We start from the raw sequence: 25755 nt of genomic DNA, 5'->3' as shown, positions 1-25755 counted from the left end.
ATCCATCCATCCCTCTATCCTCCATCCATCCCTCTATCCTCCATCCTCCATCCCTTCTTCTATCCTCTATCTCCCTCTCTCCTCCCTCACTCTATCCTCCCTCTCTATATCCTCCCTCCCTCTATCCTCCCTCCCTCTATCCTCCCTCTATCCTCCCTCCCTCTATCCTCCCTCTCTCTTCTATCCTCTATCCTCCCTCACTCTATCCTCTATCCTCCCTCCCTCTACCCTCTATCCTCCCTCCCTCTACCCTCTATCCTCCCTCCCTCTATCCTCCCTCCCTCTATCTTCTATCCTCTATCCTCCCTCCCTCTATCCTCTACCCTCCCTCCCTCTACCTTCTATCCTCCCTCTACCCTCTATCCTCCCTCTACCTTCTATCCTCCCTCCCTCTATCCTCTATCCTCCCCCCTCTATATTCTATCCTCCCTCTATCCTCTATCCTCCCTCCATCTATCCTCCCTCCCTCTATCCTCTATCCTCCCTCCCTCTATCCTTTACCCTCTATCCTCCCTCCCTCTATCCTCCCTCCCTCTATGTTCTATCCTCCCTCTATCCTCTATCCTCCCTCCCTCTATGTTCTATCCTCCCTCTATCCTCTATCCTCCCTCCCTCTATCCTCCCTCCCTCTATCCTCTATCCTCCCTCTATCTTCTATCCTCTATCCTCCCTCCCTCTATCCTCCCTCCCTCTATGTTCTATCCTCCCTCTATCCTCTATCCTCCCTCCCTCTATCCTCCCTCCCTCTATCCTCCCTCCTTCTATCCTCCCTCTATCCTCCCTCCCTCTATGTTCTATCCTCCCTCTATCCTCTATCCTCCCTCCCTCTATGTTCTATCCTCCCTCTATCCTCTATCCTCCCTCCCTCTATGTTCTATCCTCCTTCTATCCTCTATCCTCCCTCCCTCTATCCTCCCTCCCTCTATCCTCCCTCCCTCTATCCTTTACTCTCTATCCTCCCTCCCTCTATCCTCCCTCCCTCCTCTATCCTCTCTCCCTCCCTCCCTCTATCCTCTATCTCTCCCTCCTCTATCCTCCCTCCCTCCCTTTATCCTCTTTCCTCCCTCCCTCTATCCTCCCTCCCTCCTCTATCCTCCCTCCCTCCTCTATCCTCGCTCCCTCCTCTATCCTCCCTCTTCTATCCTCTCTCCTCCCTCCCTCCTCTATCCTCCCTCCCACCCTCTATCCTCCCTCCCTCTATCCTCTATCCGCCCTCTATCTTCTATCCTCTATCCTCCCTCCCTCTATCCTCTATCCTCCCTCCCTCTACCCTCTATCCTCCCTCTACCTTCTATCCTCCCTCCCTCTATCCTCCCTCCCTCTATCCTCTATCCTCCCCCCTCTATATTCTATCCTCCCTCTATCCTCTATCCTCCCTCCCTCTATCCTCCCTCCCTCTATGTTCTATCCTCCCTCTATCCTCTATCCTCCCTCCCTCTATCCTCTATCCTCCCTCCCTCTCTCTATCCTCCCTCCTTCTATCCTCCCTCTATCCTCTATCCTCCCTCCCTCTATCCTCTATCCTCCCCCTCTATATTCTATCCTCCCTCTATCCTCTATCCTCCCTCCCTCTATCCTCCCTCCCTCTATGTTCTATCCTCCCTCTATCCTCTATCCTCCCTCCCTCTATCCTCTATCCTCCCTCCCACCCTCTATGCTCCCTCCCTCTATCCTCTATCCGCCCTCTATCTTCTATCCTCTATCCTCCCTCCCTCTATCCTCTATCCTCCCTCCCTCTACCCTCTATCCTCCCTCTACCTTCTATCCTCCCTCCCTCTATCCTCTATCCTCCCCCCTCTATATTCTATCCTCCCTCTATCCTCTATCCTCCCTCCCTCTATCCTCCCTCCCTCTATGTTCTATCCTCCCTCTATCCTCTATCCTCCCTCCCTCTATCCTCTATCCTCCCTCCCTCTCTCTATCCTCCCTCCTTCTATCCTCCCTCTATCCTCTATCCTCCCTCCCTCTATGTTCTATCCTCCCTCTATCCTCTATCCTCCCTCCCTCTATCCTCCCTCCCTCTATCCTCCCCCCCTCTATCCTCTATCCTCCCTCCCTCTATCCTTTACCCTCTATCCTCCCTCCCTCTATCCTCCCTCCCTCCTCTATCCTCTCTCCCTCCCTCTATCCTCTATCTCTCCCTCCCTCTATCCTCTATCTCTCCCTCCTCTAGCCTCTATCCTCCCTCCCTCCCTTTATCCTCTTTCCTCTCTCCCTCTATCCTCCCTCCCTCCTCTATCCTCCCTCCCTCCTCTATCCTCGCTCCCTCCTCTATCCTCCCTCTTCTATCCTCTCTCCTCCCTCCCTCCTCTATCCTCCCTCCCTCCTCTATCCTCCCTCCCTCCTCTATCCTCCTTCCATCCTCTATTTGCTATCCTCCCTCCTCTATCCTCTCTCCCTCTCTCCCTGCAGCTGAATAATCTGCTTCTAATTTCTTTACTCTACAATATAGAGGTCAAGATTACCAAATCTTCCTATGTTTTTCAATACAGGCAGTGGCTCAGTGGTAGAGCTGCTGCCTATAGAACAATGAACTTCACAGTTCATGGGTTTGAGTCCTGGCCGCCCTGATAAGGGTATGTGCGCACGTGTGCGCTCTGCACCGCACCGAAAATGTGCGCTTCAGAGCGCAGCTGAAAAGCTGCGTTCTGAAGCGCATGGTGCTGGCAGATTTGTGCGCTCTGCATGCTGCCTCTCCCTATAGACAGCATGCAGAACGCACGAAAGAAATGACATGTCACTTCTTAGAACGCAGCGATTCGGCAAGCAGCCGAATCGCTGCGTTCTAACATGCCACGTGCGCACGGCCCCTGCACAATCTCCATAGATTGTGCAGGGGACGCAGGACGCATGCAGTTACGCTGCGGTGCAGAACGCAGCGTAACTGCATGTAATACGCACACGTGCACACATACCCTAAACCAGACCTGATGAGAATTTAATTTATTCACTGCACTGAGGGGAGGAGCCGGGACATCAGCTGTGAGATGCGGGACACACCTCTAAAATCGGGGCAGTCCCGCAGAATCCGGGACGGTTGGGAAGTATGCAGTAGTGATGTCACCGCGCTCTACTGCACTGAAACGTTGAGCAGAGGGGGAGAATGATGAAGGATGGAGGGAGTGCTCATCATTACTTTGTGTGATGACAGACAAGGGCTCGCGGGCAAGGGGGGCCCCCTAACTCACAGGCATCATAGCGGCCAAATGGTCTGCCACTGAACAGCGCAGCTCCTCTCTCACAGAGGGAGCCGGCTGCTTCTCTGCAGGGCAGGCGCAGGGCCCCTAATCCTGCTGTGCAGTCATAATCTCTGCTACCGCTTTTGTTACACCACAGCCCAGAGCACCTTAACTCATCCCTGCACTTTGCTGATATCAATCCCACAGTAGGGTGATGAGAAACTAGTGTGTGCAGGTAGAGCAGGGACAAGGAGACGTGGGACGACTTCTCCCTGCACACGCTGGTCCGTCAATCACTTGTCTCTTCGTGTCATACCAGGGGAGCGCAGGTAGGAGTTGAGCAGCTCCCAGACTAGTCTGGTACAGATATACCTGAGAATATTACTAGAAAATATTGACTGCCATTTGGTCAAATTTATCAAAACTATTTAGAAGGAAAACTGTTTTGTATTCCCCAAAGTTACTAATATGAGTGCAGCTTTCATTTTGCCAGAACAGTTAAAAAAAATGAAAGCTGCAGGCAACAAATACAGCATGTTAGAAAGCAGCTGTGGGATAAATCTGTGCCGCCCCCGCGTCAGCAGTTGGGCTGCTCGGATCCGGATCTGCGGTGCCTCGAGGGGTCTCCGGACCTGGGGGTCATGCGGCCACTCGAATAAAGGGGGGGATATGTACAGGGGACGGTGTGGAAAGTTCGTGACGCCACCCGTGGTGTGTGGTAAGGGTAAAGTACCACCGCTACGGCTGGGAGTACCCGGTGGCGATGGTGTGGACAGCCAGGTGTTTAACCCCTCCGCGGGTAGGGGGGATGCCCCGGGACTCGGTGATGGTGTCGGGAAGGTGCCGTCAGGCCGGTAAGGGTTAATTGCGTACTCACTCAGTCCAATAACGCTGACAACCGTGGTAAACCAAAGTTCTTGATGCCACTGCAGCAGGGAGGGAGCACGCCTGGATCCCGTGCCCGTTGGTGTTGCTTGTTAGCCTGTGACCTTGATCTTGACACCTCTTTCTGAAGTTGGTCCCTTTCACCTTAAAACTAAACGGGTCCCGCTCACCCGTATGGCTAACGGAGTGAGCTTGCTCTCAGGGTTCACGTTTGGGATTTTCTGGACTAGGCAGTGGGAATGTCCTATCCCCCTTGTTGCGCTAGTACCCCGATTTTGGAGTGGGTGTGTGACGCCCTGGGCAAGCCAGGGGTCACAGGTCATCACACCACCACACCCTACACCCCAGTTAGGAACACTAAAGCTAACCCAAAATCCTTGTTGCCTTCCTCCAGAGGCTGATGTTCACACCAGGGGGTGGGCCAGGCGGTTGGCTCCGCCCACCGAGGAGTTCACGGCTCTGGAGGCGGGAAGAACCAGGCAGATAGAGTTTGGAGGAGGAAGTGGAAGGAGTGGAAGTTTAGCCCAGGCAGGGCTTGAGTGAGGAGTAAACAAGTAGAAAAGTAGAAGGAAGTGAAGTGGTAGAGGAGCAAAGGAGAAAACTGGAGTAAAGGAGTGAATGTGACAGTAAGAAAGCCTGAAGCTGGTCCGGGTGTGTGCCCCGGACTGAGACAGCAAGGTCAGCAGACGGCGGTGATTGTCCGCAGGGGTGACTGGTCGGGAGTTCCTGGAAGGACCGCGGACGGGTGGTGACCCGGCGGTCTGGAGCAGTGGGCAAAGAACAGTCAGCACCAGGGCAGGGGCCTCTCGGACCCCGGCAAGGCTAGGAGTCGCCATAATTTGCCAAATCCGTCAGTGAAGGGGACGTCTGTCTCCCAACAACCAAGTCCCGATTGAAGGCAACAGTCCAACCATTAAAGTAGAGACACCGCCACCGCCAGGGCACCAGTTTCTAAGGGCCAGCGCCTGCGGGCAAAGAGTAGAGCTCCTCCGGTCCAGCTTGAAGCCGGGGAGCGGGTTACCGGTGGGAACCCATCGAGACCATCAACAACATTAGGTGCAGGAAAAGGGACATCACCGTCACCTACTGAGGAAAGCAAGTGCAGCCGTCCATGGGAACCGTCTTTCCAGCCGTGTGTTTTACCGAGAACTGTGTCAACGTCTCAGGCTGAGTGAGTACCACAGTGCCGCAAGGCACAGCGCTGCCCCCGCGTCCCTGCGCCCACCATGCACTGCATCTCCCACCTCATCACTGGGCCCCGGGATCACCAACCCCTACCCACGGAGGGGCAACACAACAACTTGCTGCTTCACACCATCACTCCCGGGATCCCCACACCGAGCAGCGGTGGTGCTAACAAATCACCACAACCGTGGGTGGCGTCACGGACAATAGAAAATATCCCAAAAACCCAATCCCCTTTCACTCACGGGCGAGGAGCGCCGCTCGAGAACCCCCGGGATCCGGCCCACTGCTCGAGCCACCACTGAGCAGCAGCAGCCGGACCCGAGCAGAGGGGTGAGCGCAGTGCTGACACCCTCCTCCCCGCCCGCGACAGGTGGAGAACGGATCTTGAAGCCTCAGTCCTCGTCGGGTGAATTACCAGGACGTCTGAAGCTACTTCCTGGCCTTGGGTTCACGTACCCCGTCGTGCTCTGGCCCCTGCCCGGTGATGGCAGAAGGCCGCCGGCTGTCCTCCTCGACAGTCCGTGCCCCTTGTCACGATCCCCTGCGACTGAGGTCCAGCTCCTACCAGGCCCAGACCAATGTCTGCCACCTAGTAACCAAGGAGTCTAGCTCCTGACCTCCTCTCACTCTCACCTCCAACACTACACTGACTGTCTCCTAACACTCCTGACCTCCCCTTAACCAACCCCCCAAGTGGCCAGCCCTATTCCCTTCAGGCTGTCCACTGGTGTGTCTGTTGGGTGTTGTGCAGAGTGTTCCTAGGGTTTTGATTAGCTTGTTCTTAGGGATCAGGGTCAGGGACAGGGACCCGTAACCAATGAGGTGATGGATATCATGCAGAAGGGCAGATTGCACAATATCCCGTGACGGCCTGCTAGGCCAGGGCATCACAAATCCATATTGTATAGAATTTTTTTATTCACAGCAGATCTGAGATTTCCCTAATTTCATTGTATTAGGATAAATCTGCAGCAAATTTCACATTTAAAGGGAAACCGTAATTTCAAATAACTTTTTCTTATATGCTGCCCTACGTGTGTTTATGAGGAATAACATTATACCTGCCCATTAAATGACTTGTATTTTGCATTTTCCCCTTTTCAGTCTCTATCTCTTACTTTGCAATTTACTCTGAGCTGGTGGGAGGAGACTAACTGCTAAGTTATCTCCTGTACACAGAGAGACGGTTACTGGATCTTTTTTTTAGCCCACAGAGAGAAGCATCAGGAAATTATACAGCATTACCAAGCAGTGTAGATGTGAATCCAACTCTGGGGTGAGGCAAAAGACTTGTTAGAAAGCTCATCCCAATCTTTTCTGTCTTCCTCTGCCTCTGCTTCTGCTCCTACCCATCCCATCTCCATAGAGTATAATAGGAGGTATAATTGTGATGTGATCTTGTCTTTGCCAAGACAGCGTTGAGCTATTGTTTTCAGAGCAGATGACAAGTTTAGGAGGCGTAGGAGAGAGGAGGAAAAAGCACTTTTGGGGTACTTCACACACAGCGAGATCGCTACTGAGATCGCTGCTGAGTCACGTTTTTTGTGACCTCATTAGCGATCTCGCTGTGTGTGACACTGAGCAGCGATCTGGCCCCTGCTGTGAGATCGCTGCTCGTTACACACAGTGCTGGTTCGTTTTTTTATTGTTGCTCTCCCGCTGATAAGCACACATCGCTGTGTGTGACAGCGAGAGAGCAACAATCCTGAATGTGCAGGGAGCAGGAGCCGGCGTCTGACAGCCTGCGGTAAGCTGTAACCAAGGTAAACATCGGGTAACCAAGGTGGTTACCCAATATTTACCTTCGTTACCAGCCTCCGCAGCTCTCACGCTGCCAGTGCCGGCTCCTGCTCCCTGCACACGCTAAGTTAAGCGGTGTGAGCTGGTAACTAAGGTAAACATCGGGTAACCATACCCGATGTTTACCTTAGTTACCAGGGTCCGCAGCTTCCAGACGCCGGCTCCGTGCAAGCGCAGCGTCGCTTGCACGTCGCTGCTGGTGACTGGGGGCTGGTCACTGGTTGCTGGTGAGATCTGCCTGTTTGACAGCTCACCAGCGACCATGTAGCGATGCAGCAGCGATCCTGACCAGGTCAGATCGCTGGTCGGATCGCTGCTGCATCGCTAAAGTGTGAAGGTACCCTTACTTGGGAATGGAAGCAAAATCCTCTGATAAGATACATTACAAAGATCCTTATATCTGCGTATACTATTGATTTATGAAAAATTTGATGAAAGTACATGCTTTTAACACATGCTGATTTTGCTGAGGATTCATCTCTGTTTTCATGGCGTGGAATTTCCATAGTCATTATCATACATTTTCTTCTTATCTGCAGGTCTTGCCTTTGCAGTGATGTCGTCAGTTCACCCTGTTTTTGGCTTGTATGGCTCTTTCTTTGCCCCGTTGATATATGCCATATTTGGGATGAGTCGCCATGTGATAACAGGTAACAAAAAAGAAATACCATTTATTTATTGACCCCTCCCCTGATCTGTTATCATTATTATACAGCACAGTTATGTACTAATACTACTACTAACTGTATCTCATGTTGTGTTTGTACTGCAGGGACGTTTGCTATCACTTCCCTGATATCTTGTGCTGCCGTTGAGCGGTTGGTTCCACTAAATGGCAGCAATGTCACCAATACCTCACTGGGCGATCTGGGCTTATCTGACTTTGACATGCAAAGAATCGGAGTCGCTGCAGCTGTGACGTTTCTTGGCGGGGTCATCCAAGTAACAGTCTCATATATGTTTATATCATTTGTAGTTATTAGTCATATATGTTGTGCTACTGTAATGTATTAGATGTTAAAGGGAACCTGTCACCGGATGTTTATAATACTTACCTAACAGTCGGTGAGGAGCAGACAGATCGGATGGGTGTCTCCGTTCTCCAGTTCCCCCGCCTCCTCTTTCGGCCATCTTTGTCCTCCTTCTAAAGCTAGTGTGGATGACGAGTTCTACGTCATCTACACTAGCCGACAGTGAGGTCCTGTGCAGGCGCACTTTGATCTGTCAAGTATTATACACATCCAGTGACAGGTTCCCTTTAGAGTACACCATTCACCAGGATTTTTCTATATAACCTAAAGCCAGTGCTATACTGGCACTATCATGGTGATTCTATACAGTACATACCTTTCGTTGTCAGCTTGGATGTATAGGTTATGAAACACAAGCAAGTAAAGCTTGTAAAATGAACAGTTTTTTGATTGGCAGCAGCTGATAGCTGGGGTGGGTTCTGATAGTGATTTCCGCCCCCCCCCCGCCTGTTGTTCCTCACCACGTTATTTATGCTAATTCCATTATAGAGAGGTTTTACTAATGGTTGTGGCTATAAATCATGGTGGCTAGAAGGACCTGTGCTGATGTCATACCCATGTGACCAGAAGGGGTGGGGCCTCAGCCAACATAGCTGATACCAGGAAGCAACATTATTTTTCTGTTGGCTGAGGCCCCGTCCCTTCTGGTCACATGGGTATGACATCAGCAAGGTCCTTCTAGCCATCATGATTTATAGCCACAACCTTCTATAATGGAATTAGCATAAATAATAGGGGGAGGAGCAACAAGCTGCAGGACGGGAATCATTATCAGAACCCACCCCAGCTATCAGCTGCTGCCAATCAAAAAGCTGTTCATTTTACAAACTACTTGCTTGTGTTTCAAAACCTACACATCCTAGCTGACCACTGTATAGAATCAGTATTATAGTGCCAGTATAGCACTGGCTTTAGGTTATATAGGAAAATCCTGATGGTTGGTGCGCTTTAATTCAACCAGTGACCCCTCAAATGTCTTTGGCTTGTAAGAGCACAGCCACTTGCTTTATTGAGCATAATGGTCTGACAATGTGTCTTTTTAAAAAAGTTTAATGGAGCCACTGCCACTAGTGATGAGCGAATAGTAAAATATTCAGGTTATTCATACCGAATACCTATTCCAGTATTCATCACGAATGACAAACCTAAGGTAAGTCAGTGGCGTACCCGAGCATTTTTCTCAGAAATCAGGAAAAGTGCTCAGGTTCCCCATTGTTAGCTTCGTCATTTGGGATGAATAGTACTAGAAATATACAAAAGAAAAAATATCCAGCTCACTCAGTCCCATAGGAGGCTACGTTTACCAGATGGGGTACGGACACTTATAAGTCGGCTAGACGTTCACAAAAGGTTCGAAGGGAAGGCATCCAGCATCCAAACCTGGAAAGTTAGGTAAAAAAATCCAGTTTATTTAATCCATATTAAAAGTCCATAGGTTAAAAAAAAAAAATCTGTGGTAATAGACAGGGAGGCGTTTCGGACACGAGGTCCTTATTCAAAGTGATTAAGGACCTTGTATCCGAAACGCGTCCCTGTCTATTACCACCAATTTGTTCTTTTAACCTATGGACTTTTAATAAGGATTAAATAAATTGGATTTTTTTACCTAACTTTCCGGGTTTGGATGCTGGATGCCTTCCCTCTGAACCTTTTGGAATAGTACTAGGTAATAGGTATGATTAATCTGAACCCGAATATCTTACTATTTGCCCATCACTTGCTTCGTGGCTTGGGTGACTGAATTTCCACAAGTAGAACGGACATTGATGGCATATTGCTGCCCTCCAAACCATAAATGTACAAAAGTTGACAAAATATTATATGTGCCCCCAAATAGTACAAATAACAAACTACAACTAACCCCTAAACGGACGCAAAATTATTAGTTATGGCTCCGACACAAAATCTAATTTGTTTTCATAAAACATGCCATATTGTGTGAAATAACAAATGGTTATTGTAAAACCTTGTAAAGTTAATGTTATTAATATTTCTCAATAAGCAGCATAAAAAGGTGGAACCGTCTGTTTTATCATTTCCAGAAATAATAATAATAATAATAATATAATAATAATACTAATAATAATAACAACAATAAAACAAAATGTAAACATTAAAAACGTGATACACATCAACCTGGAGCCATTGTTAAGTACAACTTTTATAACAAAAAAAGAAGCAAACACCCCAAAACCCCGAAACACATGTCTGCAAATCTTTGACAAGGCTTGTTAAAGCACCAGTCCAACATTTTTTTTCACCCCTGGTGTGGAGCTTTAAACCCAAGTCCCCTGCCCTCTGTATTATACTAACACTTCAGTGTTTTCATCCTTTATTGGCCTGCTCCTGTCCTGCTGCACCATCTTGTGGCTATAACGTCTGACTGGTTAGAAGTCAGAGGTTACATCACAATGTCTCTATGCAAGTCTATGAGAGCCAGAAGAAGGCTCTCATAGACTTGTATTGAGTTGTTTTCTCCGGAGCGCTTCATGAAAAACTCGAGCAGCCGGCAGGTCACAAATCACAGGAGACTGACCGGAGCGGCGCTGAAAACAAATGAAGACGGTAGTGAGTATAACACAGTGGGCAGGGGAATTACATTTAAAGCACCACTCCAGAGGTCTTATTAAAAAAAAAAAATAAACCTCTGGACTTGAAGGGTCTATATTGAATTTTAGGATTGCTACATCCAATAGTTGGCCTTAGACGTCTAGGCCTCTTACTCTGTAAAGAGGCTATTTGCATAATAAAAAAACAACTATGTAATTAAGAAACAATAAAAGATATCCCAGTATATTTATCCAGAAATGCTTTAAATAATTTCCTAATTTAATTATTTTTTTTTTTTTATTTTTGCATGGATTCTTTTATACTGGACACTCCCTTTTAGTATGAACTACTGTGTAATTTAATGAAGAACAGTGTTTTCCTTGCTGGTGTTGATGAGGGAACGTGCTGGAGTCAGAAGCCCCTGATTTATAAATAGGTGCATGCATCTTCATGAATCTGGAGCATCTGACAAGTGTCGTGCGTCTCCGTGCACCACGCCAGAAATCATACTCCAGTCAGGTACTGGAGTTGGATATCTGGTATACTGAATGCCATAGCTCATTATGAGTTAGACGAGCTGTGGCGTCACTCCCCCAGACATGTCTCCATCAAAGCTTGCAGAAACTGGCGTAAAAATGCCAAAAGTTACAAACATTTTGCTCATTCCAAGTTGTGCAACGATTTTGTGACTTTTCAAAGCAATTTATTCCACAATTGTGAGGAAATTGCTTTAGTGAATCGGGGCTTGTATGTATAAGCAGAACTAGATGCTTGACACACACTAGCTATAACAGTGTTATTAAGTGGAGGTTGATTTAATCAGGGGCTGATTAGATAATAGAAAGAACAAAGCACATAATGAAAGTCATTTAAGCTGGTGTCACACTAAACGACAGCGACAACGACGTCGCTGTTACGTCACCATTTTCGGTGACGTAACAGCGACCTTGTAAGTCGCTGTTATGATCGCTGCTTAAGCTGGTGTCACACTAAACGACAGCGACAACGACGTCGCTGTTACGTCACCATTTTCGGTGACGTAACAGCGACCTTGTAAGTCGCTGTTATGATCGCTGCTTAGCTGTCAAACACAGCAGAAGCAGCGATCATAACGTCGCTGTGTTACATGTTCAGAGAGCAGGGAGCCGCGCTTAGCGCTGGCTCCTTGCTCTCCTGCAGCACACATCGGGTTAATTAACCCGATGTGTGCTGCAGCTACATGTCACAGTTCAGAGAGCAGGGAGCCGCGCTTAGCGCTGGCTCCTTGCTCTCCTGCAGCACACATCGGGTTAATTAACCCGATGCATACTGCAGCCACATGTCACAGTGCAGGAGCCGGCACTGGCAGCAAGAGCGGAGGCCGGTAACCAGCGTAAACATCGGGTAACTAGGGAAAGGTCTTCCCTTGGTTACCCGATGTTTACGCTGGTTACAGCTTACCGCAGCTGCCAGTGCCGGCTCCTGATCGCTTCATTTCGTCGCTCTCTCGCTGTCACACACAGCGATGTGTGTGTCACAGCGGGAGAGTGACGACCAAAAAATGAAGCTGGACATTCAGCAACGACCGGCGACCTCACAGCAGGGGCCAGGTCGTTGCTGGATGTCACACACAGCGACAGCGACGGGACGTCGCTGCAACGTCACAGAAAATGGTGACGTAGCAGCGACGTCGTTGTCGTCGTCGTTATGTGTGACACCAGCTTTAGCTGTCAAACACAGCAGAAGCAGCGATCATAACGTCGCTGTGTTACATGTTCAGAGAGCAGGGAGCCGCGCTTAGCGCTGGCTCCTTGCTCTCCTGCAGCACACATCGGGTTAATTAACCCGATGTGTGCTGCAGCTACATGTCACAGTTCAGAGAGCAGGGAGCCGCGCTTAGCGCTGGCTCCTTGCTCTCCTGCAGCACACATCGGGTTAATTAACCCGATGCATACTGCAGCCACATGTCACAGTGCAGGAGCCGGCACTGGCAGCAAGAGCGGAGGCCGGTAACCAGCGTAAACATCGGGTAACTAGGGAAAGGTCTTCCCTTGGTTACCCGATGTTTACGCTGGTTACAGCTTACCGCAGCTGCCAGTGCCGGCTCCTGATCGCTTCATTTCGTCGCTCTCTCGCTGTCACACACAGCGATGTGTGTGTCACAGCGGGAGAGTGACGACCAAAAAATGAAGCTGGACATTCAGCAACGACCGGCGACCTCACAGCAGGGGCCAGGTCGTTGCTGGATGTCACACACAGCGACAGCGACGGGACGTCGCTGCAACGTCACAGAAAATGGTGACGTAGCAGCGACGTCGTTGTCGTCGTCGTTATGTGTGACACCAGCTTTAGGGTTATTCGACTGCTGAAAGCAATCTACAATCATATACACGTAATACAATCATTTAAGTATTTTGGGAACACTTTTGTTATATCTTTGTAACTTTCTTACTATTGTTAGAACTGTTCACTCTGTTATCTTTCTGATATCTTAGATCACTATGATAAAGAACCCAGACTTGTTATGACAGGACTATGCACCATAGACAAACCTGATGTGTATTAAACAGGAGTATCCATGGAGAAATCCAAGTATCTAGGGCTGGATGTGTCATTGATGTACACTATGTATAACCTTATTATTCCACCTATTGGAAGTAGCGATCTTAAAAGGCACAAGTGGATTTTTAACAATCCTTTGCATATGACTTAGGATATATATATGCCAGATCAGAATCCCAATTTGCAGACACGGTGTTTCGGGGTGCTTGCCCCTCGTCAGTGCAAAGTATGGGGTGTCTGATCTCTAATGGTCATGTCACACACAACGACAGCGATGACGATGTCGCTGCTAAGTCACCATTTTCTGTGACGTAGCAGCGACCTTGCTAGCGATGTCGCTGTGTGTGACATCCAGCAACAACCTGGCCCCTGCTGTGAGGTCGCCGGTTGTTGCTGAATGTCCTGGACCATTTTTTGGTCGTTGCTCTCCCGCTGTGAAGCACAGATCGCTGTGTGTGACAGCGAGAGAGCAACGAACTGAATGTGCAGGGAGCCGGCTTCTGCAGACGCTGGTAACCAAGGTAAATATTGGGTAACCAAGTAAAGGCTTGGTTACCCGATATTTACCTTCGTTGCCAGCGTCCGCAGTTTCTTGAAGCTGGCTCCCTGCTCCCTGCACACGTAGCTAGAGTAATCATCGGGTAAATAAGCAAAGCGGTTTGCTTATTAACCCGATGTGTACTCTGGCTAGGAGTTCAGGGAGTCAGCTCTAAGCGGTGTTCGCTGGTAACCAAGGTAAATATCGGGTAACCAAGCAAAGCACTTTGCTTGGTTACCTGATATTTACCTTAGTTACCAAGTGCAGTATCGCTTCCACGCGTCGCTGGGGGCTGGTCACTGGTCGCTGGTGAGATCTGCCTGTTTGACAGCTCACCAGCGACCATGTAACGACGCAGCAGCGATCCTGATAAGGTCAGATTGTCGTCGTGATTGCTGCTGAGTCGCTACGTGTGACTTAGGCTTAAATCTGTCCACCTCACAGGTGTGACATATCAAGGTGCTGATTAGACAGCATGATTATTGCACAGGTGTGCCTTAGGCTGGCCACAATAAAGGCCAGTCTAAAATGTGCAGTTTTATCACACAACACAATGCCAAAGATGTTGCAAGTTTTGAGGAAGTGGCAATTGGCTGCTGACTGCAGGAATGTCCACCAGAGCTCCTGCCTATGAATTGAATGTTCATTTCTCTAACGTAAGACATCTCCAAAGACATTTCAGAGAACTTGACAATACATCCAACCGGCCTCACAACTGCAGACCACGTGTAACCACATCAGCCAAGGACTTCTACATCCAGCATCTTCGCCTCCAAGATTGTCTGAGACCGGCCACTTTGGACAGCTGCTGCAACAATCAGTGCAAAACCAAAGAATTTCTGCACAAACTTTCAGAAACCATCTCAGGGAAACTAATTTGCTGTTCGTAGTCCTCATCGGGGTCTCCACCTGACTGCACGTAATGATTGTAACTGACTTGAATGGGTAAATGCTCAAATTCGATGGTGTCTGGCACATTGGAAAGGTATTCTCTACATGGATGAATCTGTTCAGGTCAGATGGCAGATTGGCAAATAGTGGTCACACCAAACACTAACTAGTTGTCAGCATGGACTTGGGGAGAGTCCGGTGCATGGCAAGACACACAACAGACAGGGGTTTCACCACAACAAACAAAGGGTACATCGTGGGCACTTTAACAACAGTGGGCCCTAGCACTAGTGAGAGGGAAGATGGACACCTCTTTCATTTACCTTCATATGTACCCTGCACTCCCAGCCAGTCCCTATACAGGTTCCTCACCTGTTGCTGAGCAGGAACCTGAAGCCCTGAGAGACCCTACAATAGTCCTGGCTAGTGAGAGGGCAGGTAAGGATCACTAGTCTAACCGTTGCACTAAAACAGCACACCAGGGAAGGAAGACAAATGGGAAACAGGATAAGCCCAGCTTCACAGCTGTAGTCAGACACCAGTACTGCAGCCTTCACTGCTACACTGCAACAAAGGCTCAGCAGCTGGTTCCGTCAGGCCGGCCAAGCTTTAGACTGAAATCAGAATAACCGGCCCCCTCTACTGGGAGATGTGACCATAAATAGAGGAAGGGAGTGGTCTTTAACCGGAAACACCTGAGGCCTGGGGTCAGAAGCTGCTGGAAAGTAAGACTGACATTAAAAGGGTGGTTCACCCATATTTTTTATTGTCTAGTTCGATATTATATTGAGAAACAATGCTTCTCTCAAATACCTTTTGTTGGCAATAGTGCCTGTGAGAGGTGCTATTGCAGACGGCTGTTCCAGTGACGTCACCGTCAAGTGCCGCACATGTCACATCCGTGCAGCCGTCTCTATTCTGAGCCCATCTGCTCCCTGCTCCCCCTTCCTCCTCCATCACAGCGCGTCGCGTCTCTTGCTTGCAGCGTTCTGCTGTGAGGGAGGAGAGAGGAGGGAGGACGGAGGGGGGAGGGGGAGCAGATGGGCTGTGACAGCGGTGAAACACCGCCCATAGCTCAGTGAGTGAGGAAGACTGCAGCCGGCCACACGGATGTGACGTGTGCTGCACTTGACGGGGACGTCACTGAAGCGGGAACAGCGGTCTGCAATAGCGCCTCTCACAGGCACTATTGGCAACATAAGGTATTTGAGAGAAACATTGTTTCTCAATATAATATCGAACTAGACAATAAAAAATATGGGTGAAGCACCCCTTTAACCATTTCAGCACTGAAGGAAAGGGAATAAATTTAACGTGAGGAGTCTCAGATGACAAAGAGAGACTCTGGCCCAGATCCTGTCACGAGTCTCTAGTAACAGAGAGATACCCGTGACACTGGTTCTTTGTCCAACCCCCTCCCCCCCCAGACCTCCCAATACTTTAAAACTGCACATTTTAGAGTGTCCTTTTATTGTGGTCAGCCTAAAGGCCCAGTCACACACAACGACTTACCAGCGATCCTGAAAACGATGTGACCTGATAGGGATCGCTGGTAAGTCGCTGGGAGGTCGCTGGTGAGATGTCACACAGTCAGACCTTACCAACGATGCAGGAACAATACAGGTCGCAGTAGCGACCTGTATAATGATCTCAGCAGTCACTGTGACCCTGTCACACAGTGTCAAACACTGCGATGTGTCCTGCCCAGCAGGACATCGCCTTTGAAGAAAATGGCCTGGACCATTCTGCAACGACTAGAGATCTCACAGCAGGGGCCTGATCGCTGGTAGGTGTGTAACGGGGTGCCAGGGGTGCCTCCAGGGTTGTAGTCGTGGCCCTTGCTATCAGGCTTACCCCTGGCTCCGCCGTCACTATCGGGACGGGAGATGTCTCGGTGGGGCAGAGTGTGGTGGTGCAGATGTCGTCCGACGTATAAACACGTTCCAGGCATGATTCGGTGCAAACAAAAGGCATTCTTTATTACACAGTTCTTCACACAACCGGCAGTTATAGATGACACTTCACACTTCCTTTAGCTGAGGGAAAGCCTGTCCTGACGTCTCCTCCAGTGGGGATGTGCCCGGCTAATCTGCTTCACCTGGCTCCCACTACGGCTACCCACAGACCGGACCCACACCGGTACTGCTTCGCACTTTGAGGTTCCGCCCGCTCCTTTTCTCTCCGGCTTCCCTTTTCATCCAGCTCCCACACTCTGCCCCTGCTCTGCTTCCACTCTTGAGGACACTTCTTCTCTTCTTCCCTTCTTTCTTTCTTTCTTTCTGCCCACTCAGCTCCACACTCTGCCCCTGGCTGTTCCTTCTCCCCCGTCCTGGAATCAACTGACTTCAACACACACACACACTTCTCTCTCTAAGCTGCCGGCTCCTCCTCTCTCCTGCCCTGTTTCTATGGGGACAGCCATCCCACCCGGGCTCTAGGGGAAAACCCACTGCACAGTAAAAACATGTTTATTAATAACATCAACAGTAACTACCCCAGAGTGAGGTATCTTCAGGGGGAAACTGCACCTCCTTGTAAGGGGTCTGCCCACCCCTTACAGGTGTCACACATAACGAGATCGCTAACGGGATCGCTACTGCATCACAGAAACCGTGACTCAGCTGCGATCTCACTAGCGATCTCGTTATGTGTGACGGTACCTTAAGGCACACCTGTGCAATAATCATGCTGTCTAATTAGCATCTCGATATGCCACTCCTGTGAGGTGGATGGATTATCTCAACAAAGAAGAAGAGGTCACTATCACAGATTCAGACAAATTTGTGAACAATCTTTGAGAGAAAAAGGCCTTTTGTGCACAGAGAAAAAGTTTTAGATCTTTGAGTTCAGCTTATGAAAATGGGAGTGTTGAGTTTATATTTTGTTCAGTATAATTCATTCAGTGGGGCTCACTTTAAATTTTCACCAAGCAGAATCCATAAAAAGAATAAACACAACCTGCTTGTGTTTATTTTCTTGATGATAATTTTTTTTATAGCCCAGACAGAAATTTTCAATTCTATACATACCTTTAGTTGCGAGATCGGATGGATAGTTTCTGAAATACAGGCAAGTAAAGTTTGTGAAATGCACTGTTATTTGATGAGAGATGCAACGGAATATCTAATAGGTGGGTCAGGTTTTGCTAGTTATTTCTGCCCCTGTCTGCTGCCTGTCCTTCCTTCCCCTTGTCGTTCCTCCCTCCTTTTCTTCCCCTGTAATAACAGAGACAGACAGGGGAGGAAGGACAGGCAGCAGACAGGGACATTTCACAAACTTTACTTGCCTATATTTCAGAAAGTATACATGCGATCTCACAACTAAAGGTATGTATAGAATCAGCATGATAGCGCCAGTATAGCACTGGCTTTAGTTTATATTGAAAATCCTGGTGGTTTGTCCTCTTTAAGTCCTCATTAAATCCTGAACGTATGAAGCGAAGCAATGCAAAGAGCTTGAACTGATGACAAAAAAATGCTGATATTGTTGTTTCTATGACAGATGTCCATGTTTCTGTTGAATTTGGGCGGTACAACCATCCTATTGTCCGAACCGGTAGTTAGTGCAATGACAACAGGCGCAGCGACTCATGTGGTGACATCACAAGTAAAGTTCCTTTTAGGAATGAAGATGCCCTATATCTCGGGACCTTTAGGAATGTTTTATGTAAGTACCATGCAATAATGTAAGTACATGAGCCAATTCTGTCATTAATGGAGTTATCCAGGGAAAACAAGTTATCAAATATCCCCAGAATAGTTGGTAACTTGCTGATCGGTGGGATCCGCAGTGACTGGCAGAATGGACACATATCCCCGACAGTGAACTTTTATCCCCGGTATAAAATAGTGCGGCAGGTCGGATGCCAGAATATTGCTGCATTCAGCGCACCACTCGGCAGTCCCATAGGGAATGAATGGAACACAGGCAGCACAGTTCTGCCTATCGATGTGGGCCAATCTGTGGGAATTCTAGTGGTTGAACCCTCATCAATCAGTAAATTGTCACCTATCCTTTGCATAAGTAGTAACTTGTTTCAATCAGACCACCTATTTAATGATACAGTATAAACATACACTAGCGCCCAAGGGGATAGTAAAAAAGAGGGGATTGTAAAAGCTGCATGAAGAGTCAAGGGGCCTGTGCAATAGCCAGTGAATTGAAAGTAGTAATAAAAAAAGATAGTAGAGTAAAGGTAGCAGAGAAGTAGAAAGGAGAAAAAAATATTAGAAAAAAAAAATCTAGAGAAATATTCTGTATCCCCCAATTCCCAGTAAAGAAGTAAGTAGACAATAGCTTGTACATGAACAATAAAATCCTATTCCATAAAGACACAGAAAAAAAATATGTCAGTACAAAGAGTAATTAAACACTATGCAATGTTCACCAAAGACAAAGGTAGTGGGAAGTGCTGCTATTAAAATAATGTGCTCACTGCTCCTCCAAATAATTCAAAGTCTATAGATATCAATATGTGTAACTTAATAGAGACATACAGTGACGTGTAAAAGTTTGGGCACCCTTAATCAAATTTACTATTATTGTGCACAGTTAAAGGGAACCTGTTATCAGATTTTTACCTATTAAACTAAAATAATCACCTTCTGCAGCTCCTGGGCTGCATTCTTTGAGGTGCACCTTGGCCCTGGCTCCCCTTCCAGACCCCAAAAATAACATACACAGCGCCGACCTCACCAGTGCCATGCTCGCACCTGCCCATAATCTCACGCCTAAGCATTTAGCTCACCGGCGCGCGCGAGGGCAGCTATGTTTTCTGCTCTGTGCGCGATATGGCAGAGTGAACTGCGCCTGTGCGACCTGACATAACTGCTCTGGCGCAAGATTTGAAAATGCGACGAGGAGGATGATGGACGGCGTCATCCCGTCAATCAAAGAAGGAGGACGGTGATCAGCGGTAGGAAGGGGACAGGAGCAGAAATTGAGCCCGCCCATCTGGCCAACCAAGATAATTAGCATACCTAAGGGCCAAGTTTTATAAAGTTATTTTTGGGGTCTGGAAGGGGAGTCAGGGCCAAGGTGCACCTTCATAGAATGCAGCCCAAGAGCTGCAGAAGGGAATTCTTTTAGTTTAATAGGGAAAAATCTGATGACAAGTTCCCTTTAAGCAAGTTAAAGATGAAATAATCTCTAAATGGCATAAAGTTAAATATGCCATATTTCCTTTGTATTTTGGGCATAATTTTCTTTTTCATCTTTTACACTTGAAAAATTACAAAAAGGAAAATGGGCCTATGGAAAAGTTTGGACACTCTTGGAGATTTAAAGAATATATATCTGTGAGGATAGACACCAGCGCTATTAACCCTATATACCTGCAGTTTGCAGTTAGATTTAAGGAAAAAAACCCTCTCACTTTGCCTGGGATAAAAGGTAATTGCATAAAATATACTGTATATAAAAATTATATATACACACAAATCTGCGCTAAACTGAGGTTATTTTTATTTTCCATTTTATTTCTATAAAAATTAGGGATTTTTAGTTTGCTAATAAAGAATTAAAATGTCATAATACACATTTGAGTATTTTGCACAGTAAATAACATATTCATTTTTATATCCTGAAAACATGGAGCCCCGGCCGGCGGCTATCATCTACAGTCCAATTAGACAGAGCAGAGAAAGGGTTAATTGTTCTCTATGGATTCCGTTAAAAACAATCTTTTTAAAAAATGTTTTTCCAGGAAAATCCAAAATAAAAATAATTTCATTTAGATAAATATGTGGATGTTCAAAAATATAGTCCTGCTGAAATTAGAGCAGCATAAACTTGATGAAAAAATGATAAATGATCACGGTCAGTGGTGGTATATTGTCCAGAAAAATTTATAGCTTCTTGTGATTATTTGGACTGTACTACCCGGCTTCGCCCGGGTTAATAACTGTTGTTAACAAAATAGAATGTATTAACAAAAATTTATTCTGCACACAAAAACCACAAAACAAATAGATAGAAATATAATTATTAAAAGGCAAAAACTAAGCTAATAGAAGCATTTCACAACATATATTTCAACACCACAGATATTCAACACAGATTTAACTAAATTGGCCAAGTAATGTGCTCCGTCTGTCTCTGTCCAGGTCTGTCTCTTTCCCCGTCTGTCTCTTTCCCCGTCTGTCTCTTTCCCATCTGTCTCTTTCCCCATCTGCCTGTCTCTGTCTGTCTCTATCTCTCTGTTTCTTTCCCCATCTGTCTCTTTCTAGGTCTGTCTCTTTCCCAGGTCTGTCTCTTTCCCCGTCTGTCTCCCTGTCTCTTTGTCTTTCTCTTTCCCTTTCTGCCTGTCTCTGTCTGTCTCTTTCCTTGTCTGTCTCTATTTCTCTGTCTCTTTCCCCGTCTGTCTCTATCAAGGTCTGTGTCTTTCCCCATCTATCTTTGTCTGTCTCTCTGGTTGTCTCCTCCTTCCCTGTCTGCCTGTCTCTTTCCCCATCTGTCTCTTTCCCCATCTGTCTCTTTTCCCATCTGTCTCTTTTCCCATCTGTCTCTTTTCCCATCTGTCTCTTTCCCCATATGTCTCTTTCCCCATATGTCTCTTTCCAGGTCAGTCTCTTTCCAGGTCAGTCTCTTTCCCCATCTGTCTCTTCCCAGGTCAGTCTCTTTCCAGGTCAGTCTCTTTGCCCATCTGTCTCTTTCCAGGTCAGTCTCTTTCCAGGTCAGTCTCTTTCCATGTCAGTCTCTTTCCCCATCTGTCTCTTTCCAGATCAGTCTCTTTCCAGGTCAGTCTCTTTCCAGGTCAGTCTCTTTCCAGGTCAGTCTCTTTCACCGTCTGTCTCTTTGCAGGTCTGTCTCTTTCCAGGTCTGTCTCTTTCACCGATTGTCTCTGTCTGTCTCTTTCCCTGTCTGTCTCTATCTCTCTGTCTCTTTCCCTGTTTGTCTCTCTGTCTGTCTCTCTGTCTCTCTCCTCTGTCTCTTTATATCCGTCTCCCCACCGACATCTTATTAACTCACATATAAGCTTCTTATACTATGAATGCCTTTTGTTCCTATAACAACCAATCACCGCTCCTAATAATAACCTGTAGTTCCAGGCTCCATTTACTTTAATGGAGCCATGTTTTTTGGAGAGTAACTGTAAAACGCGGGGTTACATTTTCCTGTCAAAACATAGTCTACGACGTTTCCTGGGTCACATGAGGTGACTCAATTTCGTGATTGTAAATGCGATGGTGCGGATACACTTTTCATTTCACTTTTTCCCCATTATGTAGATAGGGGCAAAATTGATTGGTAAATTGGAACGCGCGGGGTTAAAATTTCGCCTCACAACATAGCCTATGACGCTCTCTGGGTCCAGAAGTGTGAGTGTGCAAAATTTTGTGGCTGTAGCTGCGACGGTGCAGATGCCAATCCCGGACACACACACACACACACACGCACACATGCACACATTCAGCTTTATATATATAAACGGACACATGTAGTGCTGACCATCAGTGGTATAGAGGGTCAGAACCATATGCACTGTTATCAGCACTCACATGGGTATGTGCAGTAGTGATGGCTGTAATGTACAGTGTAAGGAAAATGTTATAACAAGTGTGTACATTTGCAGCACAAAGTATTATTTACATGGCCTGTTATGCAAAGATATCTAGGGCAGGTGTATATAGAAACCGCCTAAGTAGAGATATGGTAGATATAAAGTAGAAGATTTTTACCTGTGCAGAGGAAGACCTGTGCTCACATGTGACGCCAGCCCCGACGTGCACGTTTCGGTGTCACCTTCGTTGTCACTATATGTGTCCAGTATTTCTTATATTATCAAACAGACACCACATGGGTAGGCCTTTTGTTATTGCATGTCTGCTATAGACATTATACTTGTGAACACATGTGTTAATGTGATATGGTACTGTATCTTTGATTTTTTTCATAGTAATATAATCTATTAGTTTTAGTACCTTAACACCTGTGCAGTGATACCTGTCCTTGACCTTTTCAATATCTATACATGTGATGCCCCTGTTCTAGGTTTTCTGCCAGTTGGCATTAATTTTAAATAATAAAATTTGTTATACTCAATTTCAGCAGGACTAGCTTGTGAACATTCACATATTTTATCTGAAGGAAATTATTTTTACTTTGGATTTTCCTGGAAAAAAATTATAAAAAAATTGTTTTTAATGGAATCCATAGAGAACAAATAGCTCTTTAACCCTTTCTCTGTCTAATAGGTGGTAGCCACCGGCCGGGGCTCCACATTCTACAGTGTATTTTTTATTATTCAGGATATAACGAAAAATGAAAATGTTATTTACTGTGCACTATACTCGAATGTGTATTATGAAATTTTAATTCTTTATTAGTAAACTAAAAATCCCTAATTTTTATAGAAATAAAACGGAAAATTAAAATAAAAATAAAAATAACCTCAGTTTAGCGCAGATTTGTGTGTATATATAATTTATATATATTCTGTGTAATTACCCTTGGAGATTTGTGTGGACAGACAAGTTTGACCAAGTTTTCAGACCTTAATTAGCCTGTTAGGAATATACAGTCATATGAAAAAGTTTGGGCACCCCTATTAATGTTAACCTTTTTTCTTTATAACAATTTGGGTTTTTGCAACAGCTATTTCAGTTTCATATATCTAATAACTGATGGACTGAGTAATATTTGTGGATTGAAATGAGGTTTATTGTACTAACAGAAAATGTGAAATCCGCATTTAAACAAAATTTAACCGGTGCAAAAGTATGGGCACCTCAACATAAAAGTGACATTAATATTTTGTAGATCCTCCTTTTGCAAAAATAACAGCCTCTAGTCACTTCCTGTAGCTTTTAATGAGTTCCTGGATCCTGGATGAAGGTATATTTGACCATTCCTGTTTACAAAACAATTCCAGTTCAGTTAAGTTTGATGGTCGCCGAGCATGGACAGCATGCCTCAAATCATCCCACAGATTTCTAATGATATTCAGGTCTGGGGACTGGGATGGCCATTCCAGAACATTGTAATTGTTCCTGTGCATGAATGCCTGAGTAGATTTGGAGCAGTGTTTTGGATCATTGTCTTGCTGAAATATCCATCCCCTGCGTAACTTCAACTTCGTCACTGATTCTTGCACATTATTGTCAAGAATCTGCTGATACTAAGTTGAATCCATGCGACCCTCAACTTTAACAAGATTCCCGGTGCCGGCATTGGCCACACAGCCCCAGAGCATGATGGAACCTCCACCAAATTTTACTGTGGGTAGCAAGTGCTTTTTTGGAATACCATGGTTTTTTGCCTCCATGCATAACGCCTTTTTGTATGACCAAACAACTCAATCTTTGTTTCATCAGTCCACAGGACCTTCTTCCAAAATGTAACTGGCTTATCCAAATGTGCTTTTGCATACCTCAGGCGACTTTGTTTGTGGCGTGCTTGCAGAAACGGCTTCTTTCGCATCACTCTCCCATAGAGCTTCTCCTTGTGCAATGTGCGCTGTATTGTTGACCGATGCACATTGACACCATCTGCAGCAAGATGATGCTGCAGGTCTTTGGAGGTAGTCTGTGGATTGTCCTTGACTGTTCTCACCATTCTTCTTCTCTGCCTTTCTGATATTTTTTTGGCCTGCCACTTCTGGGCTTAACAAGAACTGTACCTGTGTTCTTCCATTTTCTTACTATGGTCCTCACAGTGGAAACTGACAGTTCAAATCTCTGAGACAATTTTTTGTATCCTTCCCCTGAACAACTATATTGAATAATCTTTGTTTTCAGATCATTTGAGAGTTGTTTTGAGGAGCCCATGATGCCACTCTTCATAGGAGATTCAAATAGGAGAACAACTTGCAAGTGGCCACCTTAAATACCTTTTCTCATGATTGGATACACCTGCCTATGAAGTTCAAAGCTCAATGAGGTTACAAAACCAATTTAGTGCTTTAGTAAGTCAGTAAAAATTAGTTAGGAGTGTTCAAATCAAGAAATTGATAAGGGTGCCCATACTTTTGCACCGGTCAAATTTTGTTTAAATGCGGATTGCACATTTTCTGTTAGTACAATAAACCTCATTTCAAGCCAGAAATATTACTCAGTCCATCAGTTATTAGATATATGAAACTGAAATAGCTGTTGCAAAAACCCAAATTGTTATAAAGAAAAAAGGTTAACATTAATAGGGGTGCCCAAACTTTTTCATATGACTGTAATTATTATTAGGAAAGGCCAGGTGATTCAAATTTCACAGCTTTATAAAAACCCAGCCTCCTCTAATCGTGTGCCAAAAAACAGCAGCCATGGGTTCTTCTTAGCAGCTACCTAGCACTCTGAAAATGGAAATAATGGAGGCCCACAAAACAGGAGAAGAAGCTATAAGAAGATAGCAAAGCATTTTCAAGATGCCCTTTCCTGAGGTTCAAATATAATTAAGACATGGCAGTCACCAGGAACAGTAGAGGTCAAGATAAGGTCTGGAAAACCAAGCAAGATTTCTTGAGAGCTGCTCACAAGATTGCTAGAGAGAAAAATCAGAACTCCTGCTTGACTGCAAAAGACCTTCTGGAAGATTTAGCAGATTCTGGAGTTGTGGTACATTGTTCTACTATTCTGAGACACCTGCACAAATATGGCCTTCATGGAAGAGTCATCAGAAGAAAACCTCTCCTGAGTCCTCACCATAAAATTCAGATGTGTGCAAAAGAACATCTAAACAAGCCTGATGCATGTTGGAAACAAGTCCTGTTGACCGATGAGGTTACAATAGAATTCTTTGGCCACAATAATCACTGATATGAGTTGTGAAAATAAGGGCACCGAATTTCAGGAAACGGCATTTAAGCGTGAATATTGGAGTTGGCACCCTGTATCTTTTACTAGGATTCCACAGCCTCAATAAAGTGACCAACTCCACTAATGGTATGTCTCAATTAAGTTACATATATTGATACCTTGGACGAACATTAAGCACATTTTTTTTTTTTTTTTTTTTTTTTTTTTTTTAACAGCAGTATGGTGGCTTAGTGGTTAGCACTGCAGTCTTGCAGCGCTGAGGTCCTGGGTTCAAATCCCACCAAGGACACCATCTGCAAGGAGTTTGTATGTTCTCCCCGTGTTTGCGTGGGTTTTCTCCGGGTACTCCGGTTTCCTCCCACACTCCAAAAACATACAGTTAGGGACCTTAGATTGTGAGCCCC

The 25755-nt window shown here is 46.2% G+C and overlaps 1 protein-coding gene across 1 annotated transcript in view; it reads left to right on the top strand.

Moving 5' to 3' along the window:
• SLC26A7 (solute carrier family 26 member 7) overlaps positions 1-25755 on the top strand; it is a 99836-nt gene that overhangs the window by 3383 nt on the left and 70698 nt on the right. The window contains exons 2-4 of the mRNA XM_075316260.1: positions 7592-7702; positions 7825-7994; positions 18105-18269. Coding sequence (XP_075172375.1) covers positions 7592-7702; positions 7825-7994; positions 18105-18269 — 446 coding nt within the window. The remainder of the gene's footprint in view (positions 1-7591; positions 7703-7824; positions 7995-18104; positions 18270-25755) is intronic.

Source organism: Anomaloglossus baeobatrachus, chromosome 6, assembly GCF_048569485.1.
Source record: "Anomaloglossus baeobatrachus isolate aAnoBae1 chromosome 6, aAnoBae1.hap1, whole genome shotgun sequence".
Lineage (NCBI taxonomy): Eukaryota > Metazoa > Chordata > Amphibia > Anura > Aromobatidae > Anomaloglossus > Anomaloglossus baeobatrachus.
Note: the sequence above shows the minus strand (reverse complement) of the source record. Positions and strands in the feature narration are given on the sequence as shown.